An 18,053-nucleotide genomic window follows, 5' to 3' on the forward strand; every position below is an offset into this window, starting at 1 on the left:
AGAGGACCCTGGTGGGCTACAGTCCATGTGGACACAAAGAGCCGAACAAGACTGAGTGACTAACTTTCATTTCCACTTTCATGGCACCTGAGAGAAAGAGAAGGAGGCAGGGGCTTGGGGTTTTAAAGGGGAGGAAGAGAATTCACACAGAGATGAAAAATCAAATATTTTGTAAAGGAATGTTTGCTATGCCATAGCGACAATGGAACACAGAGTGAATTTTGGTCTCCAGGCCCTGGTGAGTTCCCTACCACAGTAGCCCATGTTCTCTGTAGATCTCTCTGGTAGAAGGGCTCTTCTGGGACTGAGTACCTTATCTAAATTATCTTAAGCTGTTAATGAGGAGGTTAAAGAAAAAAAAAAACACTTCCTGAGTCTTTGTCTCTTATTAAAAACATTCAGCCCCAGATAATCCTCAAGCCAAAGAGACACTTTTGAGGCTGGCAGGTTTTGCTCCTCTTCAGAATCTATTGCTCCTGTTCAATCTCTATTTTGAAAAAAAGGACTCTAAGTAGTAATAAAACAGACATAAAGTTCTCAGAATATGATTTAATAAGAGTGTGTATATAACACTTGCTGGAGAATGTTAGTCATCTATATAAGACTAAATTGTCTGTTTGTTTAGTCACTCAGTAATATCTGACTCCTTGGTGACCCCACAGACTGGAGCCCACTGGGCGCCTCTGTCCATGGGACTTCTCAGGCAAGAAATACTGGAGTGGGTTGCCATTCCTCCTCTAGGGGCTCTTCCTGACCCAAGTATTGAACCCATGTCTCCTGCACTGGCAGGCAGATTTTTTACCACTGAGCCACCAGGGAAGCCCAATAAAACTAAATCGAAGTATCTTAAAATATGCTATTAGTTTGAATTGAAAATCTCTAAAACAACATTTTTGTACCGGAGTTTTTCTTGCAACATTTTTTCCCAAACATGCCCTGGCTTGATGGTTTCCCCTTCCTGTGTGCTCCCCGAACGTTGCTCTAAATGCTAGGACTTAACTGTGCTGACTTATTTCTCATTGTTGCTCAAATTTGGAGATGGCTCCATCAGCCACAGAAGTCTGCAAACCAGTCCTAACATTGTTTTAGGAACAATGTTTTAGGAACAATTTAGGAGTAATCACCTCTTCAGTAACTTCAGCGTTTTTATTTTTTATTTTATTTTTTATTTTTTAATTTTATTTTATTTTTAAACTTTACATAATTGTATTAGTTTTGCCAAATATCAAAATGAATCCACCACAGGTATACATGTGTTCCCCATCCTGAACCCTCCTCCCTCCTCCCTCCCCATACCATCCCTCAGGGTCGTCCCAGTGCACTAGCCCCAAGCATCCAGTATCGTGCATCGAACCTGGACTGGCAACTCGTTTCTTACATGATATTTTACATGTTACAATGTCATTCTCCCAAATCTTCCCACCCTCTCCCTCTCCCACAGAGTCCATAAGACTGTTCTATACATCAGTGTCTCTTTTGCTGTCTCGTACACAGGGTTATTGTTACCATCTTTCTAAATTCCATATATATGCGTTAGAATACTGTATTTATGTTTTTCCTTCTGGCTTACTTCACTCTGTATAATAGGCTCCAGTTTCATCCACCTCATTAGAACTGATTCAAATGTATTCTTTTTAATGGCTGAGTAGTACTCCATTGTGTATAAGTACCACAGCTTGCTTATCCATTCATCTGCTGATGGACATCTAGGTTGCTTCCATGTCCTGGCTATTATAAACAGTGCTGCGATGAACACTGGGGTACACGTGTCTCTTTCCCTTCTGGTTTCCTCAGTGTGTATGCCCAGCAGTGGGGTTGCTGGATCATAAGGCAGTTCTATTTCCAGTTTTTTAAGGAATCTCCACACTGTTCTCCATAGTGGCTGTACTAGTTTGCATTCCCACCAACAGTGTAAGAGGGTTCCCTTTTCTCCACACCCTCTCCAGCATTTATTATTTGTAGACTTTTGGATCGCAGCCATTCTGACTGGTGTGAAATGGTACCTCATAGTGGTTTTGATTTGCATTTCTCTGATAATGAGTGATGTTTTTAGCCTTTCATCAGTGCTTCAATTGCATTTGAGCTGTTTGATTAGCATTTAGTTAATTCATTTGACATTTTAAACTTATGTGCACTTTCTTTTTTCCCTTTGTTGTACCCTGTATAAGCCTCTTTTAAAGCTCTCTATAAAGAAATGCCAGCACTGGGTTTGGCATTAAATACTTCACCACTTCCTTGCTTGTAACCTCAGGCAAGTAACTCAGGGTCATTACAAAATAAGGGGAAATGACAATGCCTATTTTCTGTAGTTATGAATACTGAGTGAAGCAATTGTTGTTTAGTCACTAAGCCATGTCCAACTCTTTTGAGACCCCATGAACACCAGGGGGCCGCACACCAGGCTCCTCTGCCCAAGGAATTCTCCAGGCAAGAATGCTGGAGTGAGTTGTTGTTTCCTCCTCCAGGGGATCTTCCTCACCCAGGGATTAAATCTGTATCTCCTGAATTAGCAGGTGGATTCTTTACCACTGAGCCATCTGGGAAGCCCTGAGTTAAGAAACGCATGTAAATTATTCAGAATAAGAATAGCATTTGTGCTTAATAAATGTTAGCTATATTGATACTGTAGGAAGAGAATCTGATTTTAAAGGGATCAATTTAACCAGATCTCATCAACGAGGCTCTCCTCTCTCTACTCCTCAGACAGTGGCTGCCTGGGGCACCTGAGCTTTAATGCAGATATTCCCAGACACCTACAAATTCCTCCATAAGTGTCAGTCATGCTCAGTGTCCAGGTGCCTCACACATGATCTAACACTAACAGTATTCAGTTCCAAATTTCAAAAATGATTGAAGAAATACAAAGACATAAGGCTCAAGATTATTATACCCATAAGGATTATAACCTTCATTCCCTTACATTGAGTGGGAGCAAAACACAGTGAAAGTTATTCCTGGGAATTGTGGAAGTCCTGCAACAAATTCCATCTTGGATACCACACCTATGGTTATCATCTGGCTTATGGGTAACTGTGGAAAAGGGAATGTTACTAGTGGTGATTTGAAAACTTCAAAGTAATCAAGGTCAATTGAAATTTAAGCTAGAAGAAGGAAGGAAGGAGAGAGGGAAGCAAAGGAAAGACTAAGAAGAGAAAAACAGAAATAAAAATCCAAATCAAAACATAATACTCTTCAGGGAAAAGACCCCAGTACATTTTTTTTCTACTTTAAAATGACTACTGGAAATCAATCACTATGCAGATAATACACACTCAGATTTGTCTCATTTATAGCACTTTATTTTACATTAATTACCTATGCTTGGTGAGTCCCTTGTTCATGTGAAAATCTGAATACTATGGTCACACTTTTTTTAGAAGGTCTACTGTTTTTTCTGTTGAACTTAATATATTTTCATGACTATTGTTATTATCCATGGCATTAGTTTTTAAAGGTTACTCATCTAAGTATTCATCTATAAAAATACATTGTTTATTTATATAAATCTAGTATATAAAGTGGAGAAGGCAATGGCAACCCACTCCAGTCCTCTTGCCTGGAAAATCCCATGGACAGAGGAGCCTGGTAGGCTGCAGTCCATGGGGTCGCTAAGAGTCGGACATGACTGAGGGACTTCACTTTCACTTTTCACTTTCATGCATTGGAGAAGGAAATGGCAACCCACTCCAGTGTTCTTGCCTGGAGAATCTCAGGGATGGGGGAGCCTGTGGGGCTGCCGTCTCTGGGGTCACAGAGAGTTGGACACGACTGAAGAGACTTAGCAGCAGCAGCAATATCTAAAGATCACAGGAAAAAACTGTTTGCTTTTATAGTGGCCACAGAGTAAAACTGTTGTTAGTAATAGGTAATATTTATGGATTATAGTTAGCATTTTTACTGGATTAAAAAAGCTACATTATTATTTCCCTAAATGTTTCCCCAGTTTTTGTGGTAGCTTTCCTGTTGTTAATATAAACAAAAATAAAATTTACCTGGATCAACTTCAAACAAATGTATCTGAAATCTGCAAGAGCTTTTTCTCACTTTCAGTTAAAGTGGAGCTTTCTTAGGACCAGAAAGCTATCCTCAGGCAGATTGCCCCATGCAATGGAGTCACTTGGAGACCTATGTCTAAAGGAATAGCAAGCTGCCTCATGATAATATGGCCAAATTAAACTCCATCTGGCAAATTAAACTAGGAGAGAAATAGAATAGCAGATTTCAAAACTAAATACATTGAAAGGAAGACGAACAGTACCCAAGAAAGTTTCATCTTAAAAGAGTCTGAAAAATTGATAATTTGTTTTAAAGGAAAGAAAAATCCTTCTAAATGCTTTGGTGTTAGAAACACTTGTTTGAAAATTTTCTCAACCTAAGAGATACATGATTTGATTTTAACATGTTCACTATTTCTAAGCTTCAATATTCTCATTTGTAATTGTAGATTTTTCTTCAAAAGTTCATTAAAGATTAAGATATCTATTAAATGTGAAGCACTCACCACACTGTACAGTGACACAGAAGAGATCAACAAATATTACATGCTATTACTATAATGATATTCATGAGTTTGAACCAAATATTCAATGTCTGAAATAAAAGAGGTAATTTCCCCATAATATCCAATTTCTAGCAATTAGAAGAGATTAAGGACTCACTCTGAGGTTCTTACAGCATTCCACTGCCAAAAATAATCTTACATTTTTTTACTCCATTTATTTACTCAGGTGTGAAAATTTGAGACCTGAGTGGATATGTATTTTTCGCAAAGATTTTGATTAGAGCACTCAAGCTAAAGTAAAAGATAAATTCAAATTACAAGTTGGAAATAAGTTCTTTATACATCAGTTCTGTTCACAATCCTCATTTATCATTCTGCATGTACAAAGTCCACACAAAAATAAATTCTTTGTTGTATCAGTACTTTTCTTTCTTACCTGGCCTTTTGAACATGACCGTTCAAGTCCCCAGACTTAAGAATATTGTGTTTTAGTAAAACGAACTTTAAATAGTCATTCTAAGTCGGAAAAGTGTAATTTGATTAGAAACATGATATTATCAAAATTAGAGGAGAAGAATATTTTTAGAAATCTTCATTACATTCACATGAATAGATTGCTAAGAAAGATTATTCTAATGTCTTAAGACAGGGAAAATAGTGTGGTTTTATTACCAGTATTAACTTACAAACACAATATAATGAAATGTGATTTTGAGATTGCTAGCATGGGGAAGGTTTATAAGGGATAAGTTCACCAACACAAAGAACATCATAATCCTGATCATTATTATCCCAAGCTTGACAATGAGTAGTTGATAAAAAACATAAATGATGAGATGAGAATGCAGACATGTATCATGACCAAGGAGCTCTAGATGTGCATTCCTCTAGTTCACTAACTGAGATGCTGCACATGTTCAGATTTCATTGTTGCTTTACTACATACATGAGGGGTTGAAGAGTTTTCAAACATCTTGACAGCTTTGTTGCCTCATGAAATTGCCATTCCTTTATCCTCTTCCTTAAATTTTAAGGTCCCGTTTTAGCCCTAGGATGTTGACCATCTCTTTATCTTCATTGGGTAGTTCATGATCACCACAGTAGCTGTGCTTATTCTCTCTAAACATTAGAATAGGTAGATTTTTATTTAGATTCCAGGAGAGAAATATCTGTCTTCCTTTCAATTTGCAGGCAACTATTTAACATACCCAGAAGAAATGATGAACCAATTATAACTGACATCCCTCTTAATACTTCTCACCCATAAACCCACTCATATATGGTCAATTAAGTTATAGCAAAGAAGCCAAGAATATACAGTGTAGAAGACAGTCTCTTCAATAAATGGTGTTGGAAAAACGGCATAGCCACATGTAAAAGAATGAAATTGGATCCCTATCTTACATCATGTACAAAAATCAACTCAAAATGGATTAAAGAGTTTTATAGTTTGAACTGAAACCACAGAACTCCTGGAGGAAAACATAGGCACTAATCTCCTTGGTATAGATCTTGAGGATACTTTTCTGGATTTTTTACCAAATGCAAAGGCAATAAAAGCAAAAATAAACATGTAGGACTGCATCAAACTAGAAAGCTTCTGCACAAAAAAAGTAAAGTGCCAACAACATTAAAAGGCAACCTATCAAATGGGAGAAACATTTGCTAGTATCTGACAAGGGGCTAATATCAAAGTATATAAAAACTTATAGAACTTAGTAACAAAAATACATACAATGTGACTGAAAATGGTCAGAGGACCTGAACTGACATTTTCCCAAAGACATTCTGATGACCCACAGAAACATGAAAAAGTGTTCAAAAGCACTAATCATCAAGGAAATGAAAATCAAAACCATGATGAGCTATTACCTTACACTTCTTAGGATGACTGTTATCAAAAAAATAAAAATAAATAAATGTAGGTGAAGTAAGGGAACCCTTGTGCAATGTTGGTAGGAACATAAATTGGCACAGCTCACTATAGAAAACAGTATGGAGGCTCCTCAAACAACTAAAGATAGAAGATTGGATCGGATCAGATCAGTCACTCAGTCGTGTCCGACTCTTTGTGACCCCATGAATCGCAGCACGCCAGGCCTTCCTGTCCATCAGCAACTCCCGGAGCTCACTGAGACTCATGTCCATCGGGTCAGTGATGTACCATATGATACAACAATTCCACTTCTGCATATTTAGTGAAGGAAATGAAGACTCAGTTCAGTTCAGTCACTAAGTCGTGCCAAACTCTTTGTGACCGCATGAACCGCAGCACGCCAGGCCTCCCTGTCCATCACCAACTCTCGGAGTTCACCCAAACTCATGTCCATTGACTTGGTGATGCCATCCAACCATCTCATCCTCTGTCGTCCCCTTCTCCTCCTGCCCTCAATTTTTCCAGTATCAGGGTCTTTTCAAATGACTCAGCTCTTTGCATCAGGTGACCAAATGATTGGAGTTTCAGCTTCAACATCATTCCCTCCAATGAACACCCAGGACTGATATCCTTTAGGATGGACTGGTTGGATCTCCTTGCAGTCCAAGGGATTCTCAATAGTCTTCTCCAACACCACAGTACAAAAGCATCAATTCTTCGGCACTCAGCCTTCTTCACAGTCCAACTCTCACATCTATACGTGACTACTGGAAAAACCACAGCCTTGACTGGACAGATCTTTGTTGACAAAGTAATGTCTCTGCTTTTCAACATGCTACCTAGGTTGGTCATAACTTTCCTTCCAAGGAGTCTTTTAATTTCATGGCTGCAGTCACCATCTGCAGTGATTTTGGAGCCCAAAAAAATAAAGTCAGCCACTGTTTCCACTGTTTCCCCATCTATTTGCCATGAAGTGACAGGATCAGATGCCATGATCTTAGTTTCTGAATGTTGAGCTTTAAGCCACCTTTTTCACTCTCCACTTTCACTTTCATCAAGAGGCTCTTTAGTTTTTCTTCAATTTCTGTCATAAGGGTGGTGTCATCTGGATATCTGAGGTTATTGATATTTCTCCCGGCAATCTTGATTCCAGCTTGTGCTTCTTCCAGTCCAGCATTTCTCATGATGTACTCTGCATAGAAGTTAAATAAGCAGGGTGACAATATACACCCTTGATGTACTCCTTTTCCTATTTGGAACCAGTCTGTTTTTCCATGTCCAGTTCTAACTGTTGCTTCCTGACCTGTATACAGGTTTCTCAAGAGGCAGGTCAGGTGGTCTGGTATTTTCCACAGTTTATTTTGATCCACACAGTCAAAGGCTTTGGCATAGTCAATAAAGCAGAAGTAGATGTTTTTCTGGAATTCTCTGGCTTTTTTGATGATCCAACACATGTTGGCAATTTGGTCTCTGATTCTTCTGCCTTTTCTAAAACAAGCTTGAACATCTGGAATTTCATGGTTCACTTACTGCTGAAGCCTGGCTTGGAGAATTTTGAGCATCACTTTACTAGTGTGTGAGATGAGTGCAATTGTGTGGTAGTTTGAGCATTCTTTGGCATTGCCTTTCTTTGGGATTGGAATGAAAACTGACCTTTTCCAGTCCTGTGGCCACTGCTGACTTTTCCAAATTTGCTGACATATTGAGTGCAGCACTTGCACAGCATCATCTTTTAGGATTTGAAATAGCTCAACTGGAATTCCATCACCTCCACTAGCTTTGTTTATAGTGATGCTTCCTAAGGCCCACTTGACTTCACATTCCAGGATGTCTGGCTCTAGGTGAGTGACCATACTGTTATGATTATCTGGGTCATGAAGATCTTTTTTGTACAGTACTTCTTAATATCTTGCCACCTCTTCTTAATATCCCCTGCTTCCGTTAGGTCCATACCATTTCTGTCCTTTATTGAGGCCATCTTTGCATAAAATGTTCTCTTGGTGTCTCTAATTTTCTTGAAGAGATCTCTAGTCTTTCCCATTCTGTTGTTTTCCTCTATTTCTAACTTCAAAAAATATCTATGGCCTATGTTAATTGCAGCATCATCTACAATAGCTACATGTGATATCACATTTTTATTTAATCATTGATGTTGTTTTCATGTCTTGGCTACACACACACCAACACACTCCCACACACACACACCCACACACACACACACACACTGATATATTATTTAGGCATAGCAAAGGAGGAAATCCCAAACGACAACATGGATGGACCTTGGACCTTGAAGACATTGTGCTAAGTGAAATGTCAGACAGAAAAAGACAGATACCATAAAATATTTTTACGTTTATATCCTAAAACTAATAAAACCTTAACTCATAGATACAGTAGAACATATTGGTGACTGCCAGAGATGAGAGTAGAGGATAGATGAAATAGGTGAAGGAGATCAGAGGGTACAAATTTCCAGGTTAAAATATTTAGATAAGTCCTGAGGATATAACACACAGCATGGTGAGTGTGCTGCTGCTGCTGCTGCTAAGCCACGTCAGTGCGACCCCATAAACGGCAGCCCAGTAGGCTCCTCCATCCCTGTGATTCTCTAGGCAAGCAATGCATGAAAGTGAAAAGTGAAAGTGAAGTCACTCGGTCGTGTTCGACTGTTCCCGACCTCATGGACTGTAGCCCACCAGGCTTCTCTGTCCATGGGATTCTCCAGGCATGAGTACTAGAGTGGGCTGCTATTGGCTTCTCTGCACGGTGACTATAGTTAATAATAATAAACTGTATTGTATATTTGAAATTTGCTGAAAGAGTTGATTTTTAAATTACTATCTCAAGGAGAAAACATTGTAACTATGTGCTGGCTGATGTTAACCAGATTCATTGTGGTGATCATTTAGGAATATATACAAATATCAAATCATTATGCTGTATATCTGAAAGTAATTAATGTTATATGTCAATTATATTAAGCTTCCCAATTGGCTCAGTAGTTAAGAATCCACCTGCCAGTGCAGGAGACGTCAGAGACACAGTCTTGAATCCAGGCTCAGAAAGATCCCCAGAGAAGGAAATGGCAGCCCATTCCAGTATTCTTGCCTGGAGAATCCCATGGACAGAGGAGCCTGGCAAGCTACAGTTCACGGGATCACAAAGACTTGACACCACTAAGCATGCATACATGTCAATTATTATCTGAAGAATAAACCATATTAATCTCTTCCTTGTCCTTATTAATACTCCATACCAATCTGTTATCACCTCATTAATTTTATCTAATAAAGAAGTATTACAAATTGATTGGTCACTAGCTCCTAGAATCTTAAAATCCTTTTATATGTCAACTCATTTAGTTCTTTCAATAGCCCTCTTATCTGGATAAATAACTGCAGGTACAAGGAAGCTTAATTACACCTCCATGGTCACACACTCCTGATTGAAAACTGGTTATCATAAGCCTGTTCTCCTAAATGCATTATCTGCATTGTTTTTCTCTTTATAAGCTACTTCACTCGTGCATGCACTTATCACATCTTTCCAGGAGTGATGCAATGGCCTACATCTAACAACCTTTCATTCAAGGTCCACAACTATCTAAATATTTTACATAAAATACAGTTCAATCATAATGCATTTCTTTAAACTTTCCCACTACTTATTAGCTAAACACAAAAAATTTTAGCATAACACACTAGAGGCTTTGTAAATACATATTGAATAAATTCATTCTTGCTGTCTTGACATCTCCAAATTTATTCCTCATGCTTCCTGACTTTTACACTTTGACCTTCATGAATACTGAATACTGAACCATCAATAATATCCAGCACACATATGCTGTTTTAAGACTCCACAATGTTGGGCACCTTGCTTCCTTCCTTACATTTAGTTTTCAGGAAAATTCCTGAAATTTCATTTTGAGATGGAACACCTCAATTCTGAAGTTTTTAAAATACCACTCTCTTGACACATACCACCTGTCTCCTTTATATTTTTTCCATAAGACATTAGAGAACTTGAAGAAACTTCTTTGGCCAATCTAATACTATCTCTGTCCTTTATCCATATTTCCATTACTCACATCATTTATACTGTAAATATTTATTTTTATGTCTAGTTTCTCCGCTTGACTGTGAAATCCTTGAAGCCAGGAACTTGACCTCAGCCCTTGTTACAACCTCTCTATCTAGAGAGTGTCTAGAACACAGTAGGAAGTTTATGTGCAACAATCAAACATTTTCATAAACATATAATGTTTTTAAACACACACACACACAAATGTTTATACTGGTAATGGACTTGTAGAAAGCTTAATTTCTTCCAGGTTTTTCCACATCCCACTAGAGTTTCTAGGCAATTTCTGTTTTCAATACAATATCTAAATGAGAATTTAGCCCTGTTTTTAAACTTTGGTATTTGTCACAAAATGTTATCCATAAAAGAACTTATTTGGTATCTTCAAGTCCATAAAATTAGAAAACAGCACATTGTAGTTCCAAAGCATAGTGTCTTTTATCTTCATTTTTGATAGCAAATGATAGTAATAGATATTAATCAACATGTAGGGTTGAAGAAGAATAGCCATAGGGAAACAGAGAAGAAATGATACAAAGCTCTGTTTGTTAAAACTTAATAATAAAAATGCAACATACCCAAAGCTTTACTATAGTAGGAATCCCACGATTTCCACAGAGTATTAAACATGTAGTCCTGTAGATGGTAGGAAATGAAATTTCTTATTCTGTCAGTGAAAGACATCTGGTCGGTGAGTTCTGATAAAATAGCAGGAACATAGGAAGGAGGGTATGGTACCTTCCCACAGTGTTTTTCCACTGTTGAGGCTGGAGAAAACCTCAAGGAGTAGATAAATGGTATTCCCAATTTTAAAGCTATTATATCACCACAAGGAAAGACTGGATCTGATACCAAGACTTCAAATTTGCTTTTCTTCAGCTTTTCCATTAGCTTTTCATTTTGGAGAACACTGTCACAGATTTCTCTAGACACCATGTGGAAGTCCTTGATGACTTTGGCCATCTCTTGATAGAATCTCCAAATAGTTAAAGGAGATGGTCTGTGTTCCATCCAGGTCAAAATAAAGTCCTTGATCACTCCTTCTATTCTTTCTTTGCCAAAGGGTACCTCGTATATTTCAAATATCAGAGATGGGTTAGTGGTCGGGGTGATGCAAAAGGCACTAGAAGCAACCAGGACAGTCACATTATGCCCTTTCTTAATCAGCTCATCTATAATTGTCTTAATATTTAGCCAATGACTACCTTCCATTGGCCAAATCAGAACATTCCCACCGAAAGTGGTTCCTAGGAGACTTATCTGAAGAGACAACAGTAGAATGATCTTGTTCAACATGATGTTGCCTGATGTAGAAGATTCGATGAAGTGTGACACAAACGAATTTCTCTGCTTTTTAAACAAAAAGGAAAGACAAATGATTTCTCATTTTTTATCCAAAACTTCTCTATAAAAATGACATTAGTTGTGGTAGCTCTATAATCATAATTTTATGACAATTACAGATTAATTGTGTCATTTCTCAGCCTGGCGCTTTAGCTTTGGTTATGAATCTTGCTCTCTTATGCTTTTCTTGAACTTGATCCTTCAACCCTTCCTTTGCATCTTATAATTGTTAAATTATTACTATTATGCTGCTTAAAGCTACTGTGTATTTCAACTCTCCACTCAGACCTAGGTACCAAAACTCCAGATAGAGCCAGAACTTACTAAAAAATGTAGAGTTGCTAATGCTATGCTGCTGCTGCTGCTGTTAATATTTAATATATATTTTATAGTGTCACTATCAACAATTAAGCTTTTTAAGATTTTTTAATTACTAATAGATAATGTTAGTCACTCAGTCATATCTGGCTCTTTGCAACCCCATGGACTATAGTCTTCCAGGCTTGTCCATGGAATTCTCCAGGCAAGAATACTTCAGTGGGTTGCCATTCCCTTCTCCAAGGGTTCTTCCTGACACAGGGATCAAACTTAGGTCTCCTGCATGGTAGGCAGATTCTTTACCATTTGAGTCAGAAGGAAAGCCCCATTAATAGATAAAATTATTGCAAGGAATACTTACAAAATGGAAAGTACAAACAAATATAAGTGACTGTAATGTTAATTGGTACTCTAATAATATGTTTAGGAAAATATTTTATGTTAATGAATCATTGACAAAAATTTACTAAATAAACTACTTAAAAGTAATATATACAAACATGCTGACAGTATATTAATAAAATGTGCAATATAAATTTGTGTAACTCACACAGAATAATGCAAAATCAAGTCATCCCAGTAAAATGATCTCTATGAAAACTGTGCATATGTATATGTTTATGAATAAGTAGAGGTGACTCATTTTGTTTTAATAAATCTATCAAAATTAAAAATCCTATATTTTTTAGTGATGTCACTTCTGAGCTCCACATCACCAAAGATAATATGTAGTGAAACAGCAACTACTTTATTAAAACAATTGCTACATTTTACAAAATGCTATTCAAAGCTTAGGAGAAAGCAATGGCACCCCACTCCAGTACTCTTGCCTGGAAAATCCCATGGATGGAGGAGCCTGGTAGGCTGCAGTCCATGGGGTCGCTATGAGTCGGACACAACTGAGTGACTTCACTTTCAATTTTTACTTTCCTGCATTGAAGAAGGAAATGGCAACCCACTCCAGTGTTCTTGCCTGGAGAATCCCAGGGATGGGGAAACCTGGTGGGCTGCCTTCTCTGGGGTCGCACAGAGTTGGACACGACTGAAGCGACTTAGCAGCAGCAGCAGCAGCATTCAAAGCTTAGCAGAGTGATAAGACAGTTCATGGGATGGATTTCAGTTCAAGATTCTGTGCAGTAGGATTTTATGGTATGTACATAATATCTGGCTGCTGGAGTCCTCCTGGTCCATGGTCACTTGCCTGGAGACTTTAAAATAGTTGATCCATTAGGATGAACAACTGGTCACAGTGTACTGCTATTTTGTTCATTTTATTCACTAACAAGGAATCAGATCCAGTTTTAGGCAACTAAAATATTGTCTTTATTCAGGTTATATGTGTTTATTAGATACCTACTAGGCATAGAACTCCCTACTAGGCAAAAGATGAATTGAAGAGATACTTACAGTCTTACATTCATCTTACAGTCTTTCAGAGGAACATGAAAAAGTTGTGTACATAAATGTAACAAAAAGCAGCATAGTATATTAAAGCTGTGCATGTATGCTGTCACCTCAATCTTGTCTGACTCTATGTTACTCTATAGACTGTAGCCCACCAGGCTCCTCTGGCCATGAATTCTCCAGTCAAGAATACTGGAGTGGGTTGCCATGCCCTCCAGGGGATATTCCTGACCCAGGGATTGAATCCACATCTCTTATGTCTCCTCCATTGGCAGGCGGGTTCTTCAGCACTACTGCCACCTGGGAAGCCCATATTAAAGTCCACAGGATATATTAAAAAAGTTCAATTTTAGAATCAGTTAGGCTGAAAATGGGGTTTCCCATGTGGTGCTAGTGGTAATGGTGGTGGCATGTGTTGCCAATGCAGGGGATGCAAGAGGCTTGGGTTTAATCCCTGGGTCTGGGAGATCACCCAGAGGAGGAAACGGCAACCCATTTCAGTATTCCTGCCTGGAAAAATTCCACGGACAGAGAAGCCTGGCAGACTGTAGTCCACCAGGTCACAAAGAATGAGACACCACTGAGCACACACACACCACACGCACACACACACCACACACACACACACACACAGGCCAGAAAATCCTAGCGTAACAGTGTGCTGCTTAGTATTTATGAGACTTAGATTTTTTTTATCTAGAAAATGAAAATTAAAAACAACTTAAGATGCTTTTGTGTTGTAAAGTCATACAATAAAATAGATAGTAAAATATTTTTAATATATAATAAATGAACAACTATACAATAGACACTATAAATTATGCAAGTATAAATGCAATGTATAAGATAAATACATATTTAAATAAATAAAATGATGCTGATTAAACAGCAAGCGTAGTGCCTGGAGAGAAAGACATGTTTAAAATCTATTAGCTTTCTCTTTGAATTCCTTTTCTTAATTAAGGAAAATGCTGAGTATCTTCAGATGAAACAATGCAGGTCACCAAATAAATATTTCAGAGCTATACAGAGTAGAGACTGTTTTCAGACGGGGTGATACAGATAGGAAGTCTTATGAGAGATGAGATACAGGACTCTCATCTTGGAGTTAGAAGTATCTGAACATTAGTGTTGAGTAATGTATACAAAAGAAACCACTCATGTCATATACTTTCTGGCTTTAAATAATGTGACAAGTATTAAGACATTTGTCAAAGTACTGAGGTTAAATTTTAGATTTGTTTCTGTTCTTGAGCTAATACAAAATAAGTGAAGAAATTATATTGATCATAGAAATTTAAAGAGGTTGTAAAAATATTTTTTTTCCCAATGTGAAGATCTGAAAATGTGATTTTAATTATTTTGACCTTAAGAGCATTGAAAAGCTAATACACTCTTTCCAGAAAATTTTTGAGCAAATACAGCTAAAATATGATTAATATATTTGTCAAATCAATTGAATTCAAAGAAACAGCTAACAAATGTAAACAAAGGTTAGTATGTACAAGTATTTTTATCATGTTGCTTTTCAGTCGCCCAGTAGTGTCCAACTCTTTGCTACTCCATGCACTGCAGCATGCCTTTCCTTCACCAACTCCCAAAGTTTGCCCAAATTCACGTTCATTGCATCGGTGATGCTGTCCAGCCATCTCATCCCCTGATACCCCCATAAATGATGATAATAAAATCTGTGCTTTACTTAATTGCATAAAGGAAGTAAGCATAGTATTTATATCAAAATTGGTTATTTTTTACACAACAGGATTTTCTTAAAGAAACTTTAAATTTTCTTTTTTTAATAAATAGATTTGACTTTGCATAGTTATTTGAGGTTTGTGTGGGCTTTCCTCATGCCTCAAATTGTAAAGAATTTGCCTGCAAAGCTGTAGATCCGGGTTTGATTTCTGGGTCGGGAAGATCGACTAACCACTCCAGTATTCTTGATTGGAGAATCCCATGGACAGAGGAGCCTGGAAGGCCACAGTCCATGAGGTCACAAAGAGTCAGACACGACTAAGTACTAACCACTTTTACCTCATTTGAGATTTATTTGAGATATGTGCATATTATCTGATATAAAAAATTCACTGCACAATATTAAAAAAACAAAATACCCAGCAAGGATGACATCTTAATCTTTATTCATCTTTTACCTTAAAGAACAAAGTAGCCACTTGTGAGAATCACCTTTGCTTTCAACGTACATTAGCATAAATCTTATTTGTTCCTTTTGTGTTGGCTAATGAGGAAGAAATAAACTCTCCACTTGGATTGAAGCTCTAGAAAGGCACATGAACTCACATTTAGATAAAACTTACAAATTGTTGCTCTATCATACAATTCCCTCAATATCTACAAAGTTATTGTGAAGTGTAACACTGAAGTCAAGGTGGGGAGGAACTCTCAAGTTATTTCAAAAAAACCTGAAAAATTTTTTAAGGGAAGTAATAAAACAAACCAGAAGTTAACTATCAATCTTATAATGACTGATACTTTTTAGAAGAAAATACAAAGTCCATGTATACATTATGCATTGCTTGCTGCTGATACTGCTAAGTCACTTCAGTTGTGTCCGACTCTGTGCAACCCCACAGATGGCAGCCCACCAGGCTCCCCCGTCCCTGAGGGAGTACTGGAGTGGGGTGCCATCTGTACTGCTTATTGTAAGATTTAAAAATTTCTTACCTGAAGTTTCCAACCAGAACGTTAAAACCACTCATTTGATTAGGAAGAAGTTGAATAGATAAATGCTAGCTGGATAACCACAAATATGAGAACTATGATCTTAAGTGGAGAAAAGATTATACAGATCATTTTACTCTTTGCATTCCCCACCCATTACATTATAAAGCAGATTCAGTTCGATTCAGTTCAGTTCATTTCAGTCGCTCAGTCATGTCTGACTCTTTGCGATCCCACGAATTGCAGCACGCCAGGCCTCCCTGTCCATCACCAAAGCAGATTAGCCTTTTGTTAAATGTGTATTCTTTCCTTGGTTTCATAGAAACTATTTGTTTTTGCTTTGTTTTTTCGCTTTTTTTTACTCTTCAATCCCTATATTGCCCCTCTCCTCCTTTTCTCTTGCTGCTTGTAACCACTAGTTTGTTTTCTGTATCTGTGAATCTGCTTCTTTTTTGTTTCATTCACAAGTTTGTTGTATTTTTTAGATTCCACATATAAAGGATATCATACAGTATTTGTCTTTCTCTGTCTGAGTCATTTCACTTGACATAATGCCCTCCAACTTGATGTATGTTGCTGCAAATTGCAAAACTTCATTTTTTTATGCATGTGTGCTAAGGCATTTCAATCATGTCTGATGCTTTATGACCCCATGATGTGTAGCCTGCCAGGCTCCTCTGTCAATAGGATTCTCCAAGCACGAATACTGGAGTGGGTTGCTATTTTCTTCTCCATTTTGTATGCCCAAACAGTATTCCATTGTCTGTACAGGTCACATCTTCTTTATTCATTCATCTGCGTTAGACACTTAGGTTGATTTCATATCTTGGCAATTTTAAATTACCCTGCTATGAACTTTGAAGTGTGCATATCTTTTGAAATCAGTGTTTTTGGTTTTTTGGGGATATATGCCTAGGAGTAGAATTGCTGGTTTATATGATAATTTTATTTTTAGTATTTTGAGAAACCTCCCTATTACTTTCTCTAGTTGCTGTATCAATTTACATTCCCACCAGCAGTGTACAAGGGTTTCCTTTCACCTCCTTCCTTGTCAACATTTGTTATTTGTGTTCTTTTCGGTGATAGCCTTCTTTCAGGTATAAGGTAATTAATATCTCATTGTGATTTGGATTTGCATTTCTTTAAAATTAATGATGTTGAGTATATTTTCATGTGCCTGTTGGCCATCTGCATTTCCACTTTGGAAATATGTCTATTCAGTTCTTCTTATTTATTTTTTAATCTAGTTACAACCAGTCTTTTTTATAAAATATACTTTTATTAGATTTGATGCAAATAATTTAACATTTATTGAGCATTTCCAGTATGCCATGTGTCATTCTAAGTACTTTACATACCTTAACTCATTTAATTCTTACAATCTTTTGATGAAGGTAATGTTATTATCTGTTTTCAGATAAAAAATCCAAGGCATAGGAAAGTGTGTTATTTGCTTACTATCATTCAGAGATATAATAACACAGCCAGGATTTGAATGTAGGTCATCTGACTATAGAAACTGACTAAGTGCTTAACCATAATGTGATTAAAGGGTAATTTTCAAAAAAAAGAAACAAAAAATATTTGTCTTTTTTATGCCCTGTGAATTTTGAGTGCAACAATAAATATTGTTTTTATTGCCAGAATGAGATGACATCTATCTGTTGTTGATAAATAATGGAAATGTGAATTGTTAGTAAAAATATCTTAATATATTAGCAATATATTCTAAAAACACTGAAAAAATACATTACAGTTAAGTCAGGTTTGTAGCTGAAAATATTCACTGAAAGGAAAAACATTAATATTATGTATCTAGTACTAGAGCTAAGGAGAAATTTA

At 37.1% G+C, this 18,053-nt stretch overlaps 1 protein-coding gene across 2 annotated transcripts in view; it reads right to left on the reverse strand.

The window, feature by feature from the left end:
• The window catches only part of UGT2A1 (UDP glucuronosyltransferase family 2 member A1 complex locus), a 58,725-nt gene extending 42,158 nt beyond the window's left edge, over window positions 1–16,567 (reverse strand). Inside the window, exons 1-2 of one of the 2 annotated variants that reach the window (XM_010806162.4) lie at window positions 16,215–16,567; window positions 11,044–11,813 (exon numbers count right to left, since the gene is read on the reverse strand). In XM_010806162.4, the coding sequence (XP_010804464.1) occupies window positions 11,044–11,759 (716 nt within the window). In that variant the 5' untranslated portion in view covers window positions 11,760–11,813; window positions 16,215–16,567. Of the gene's footprint in view, window positions 1–11,041; window positions 11,814–16,214 lie in introns of both variants that reach the window. The other variant, XM_005208036.5, reaches the window with a different exon arrangement.
• Between the last annotated feature and the right edge of the window lie 1,486 nt (window positions 16,568–18,053).

The sequence above is a fragment of the Bos taurus genome, chromosome 6, assembly GCF_002263795.3.
Source record: "Bos taurus isolate L1 Dominette 01449 registration number 42190680 breed Hereford chromosome 6, ARS-UCD2.0, whole genome shotgun sequence".
NCBI classification, from domain to species: Eukaryota; Metazoa; Chordata; class Mammalia; order Artiodactyla; family Bovidae; genus Bos; species Bos taurus.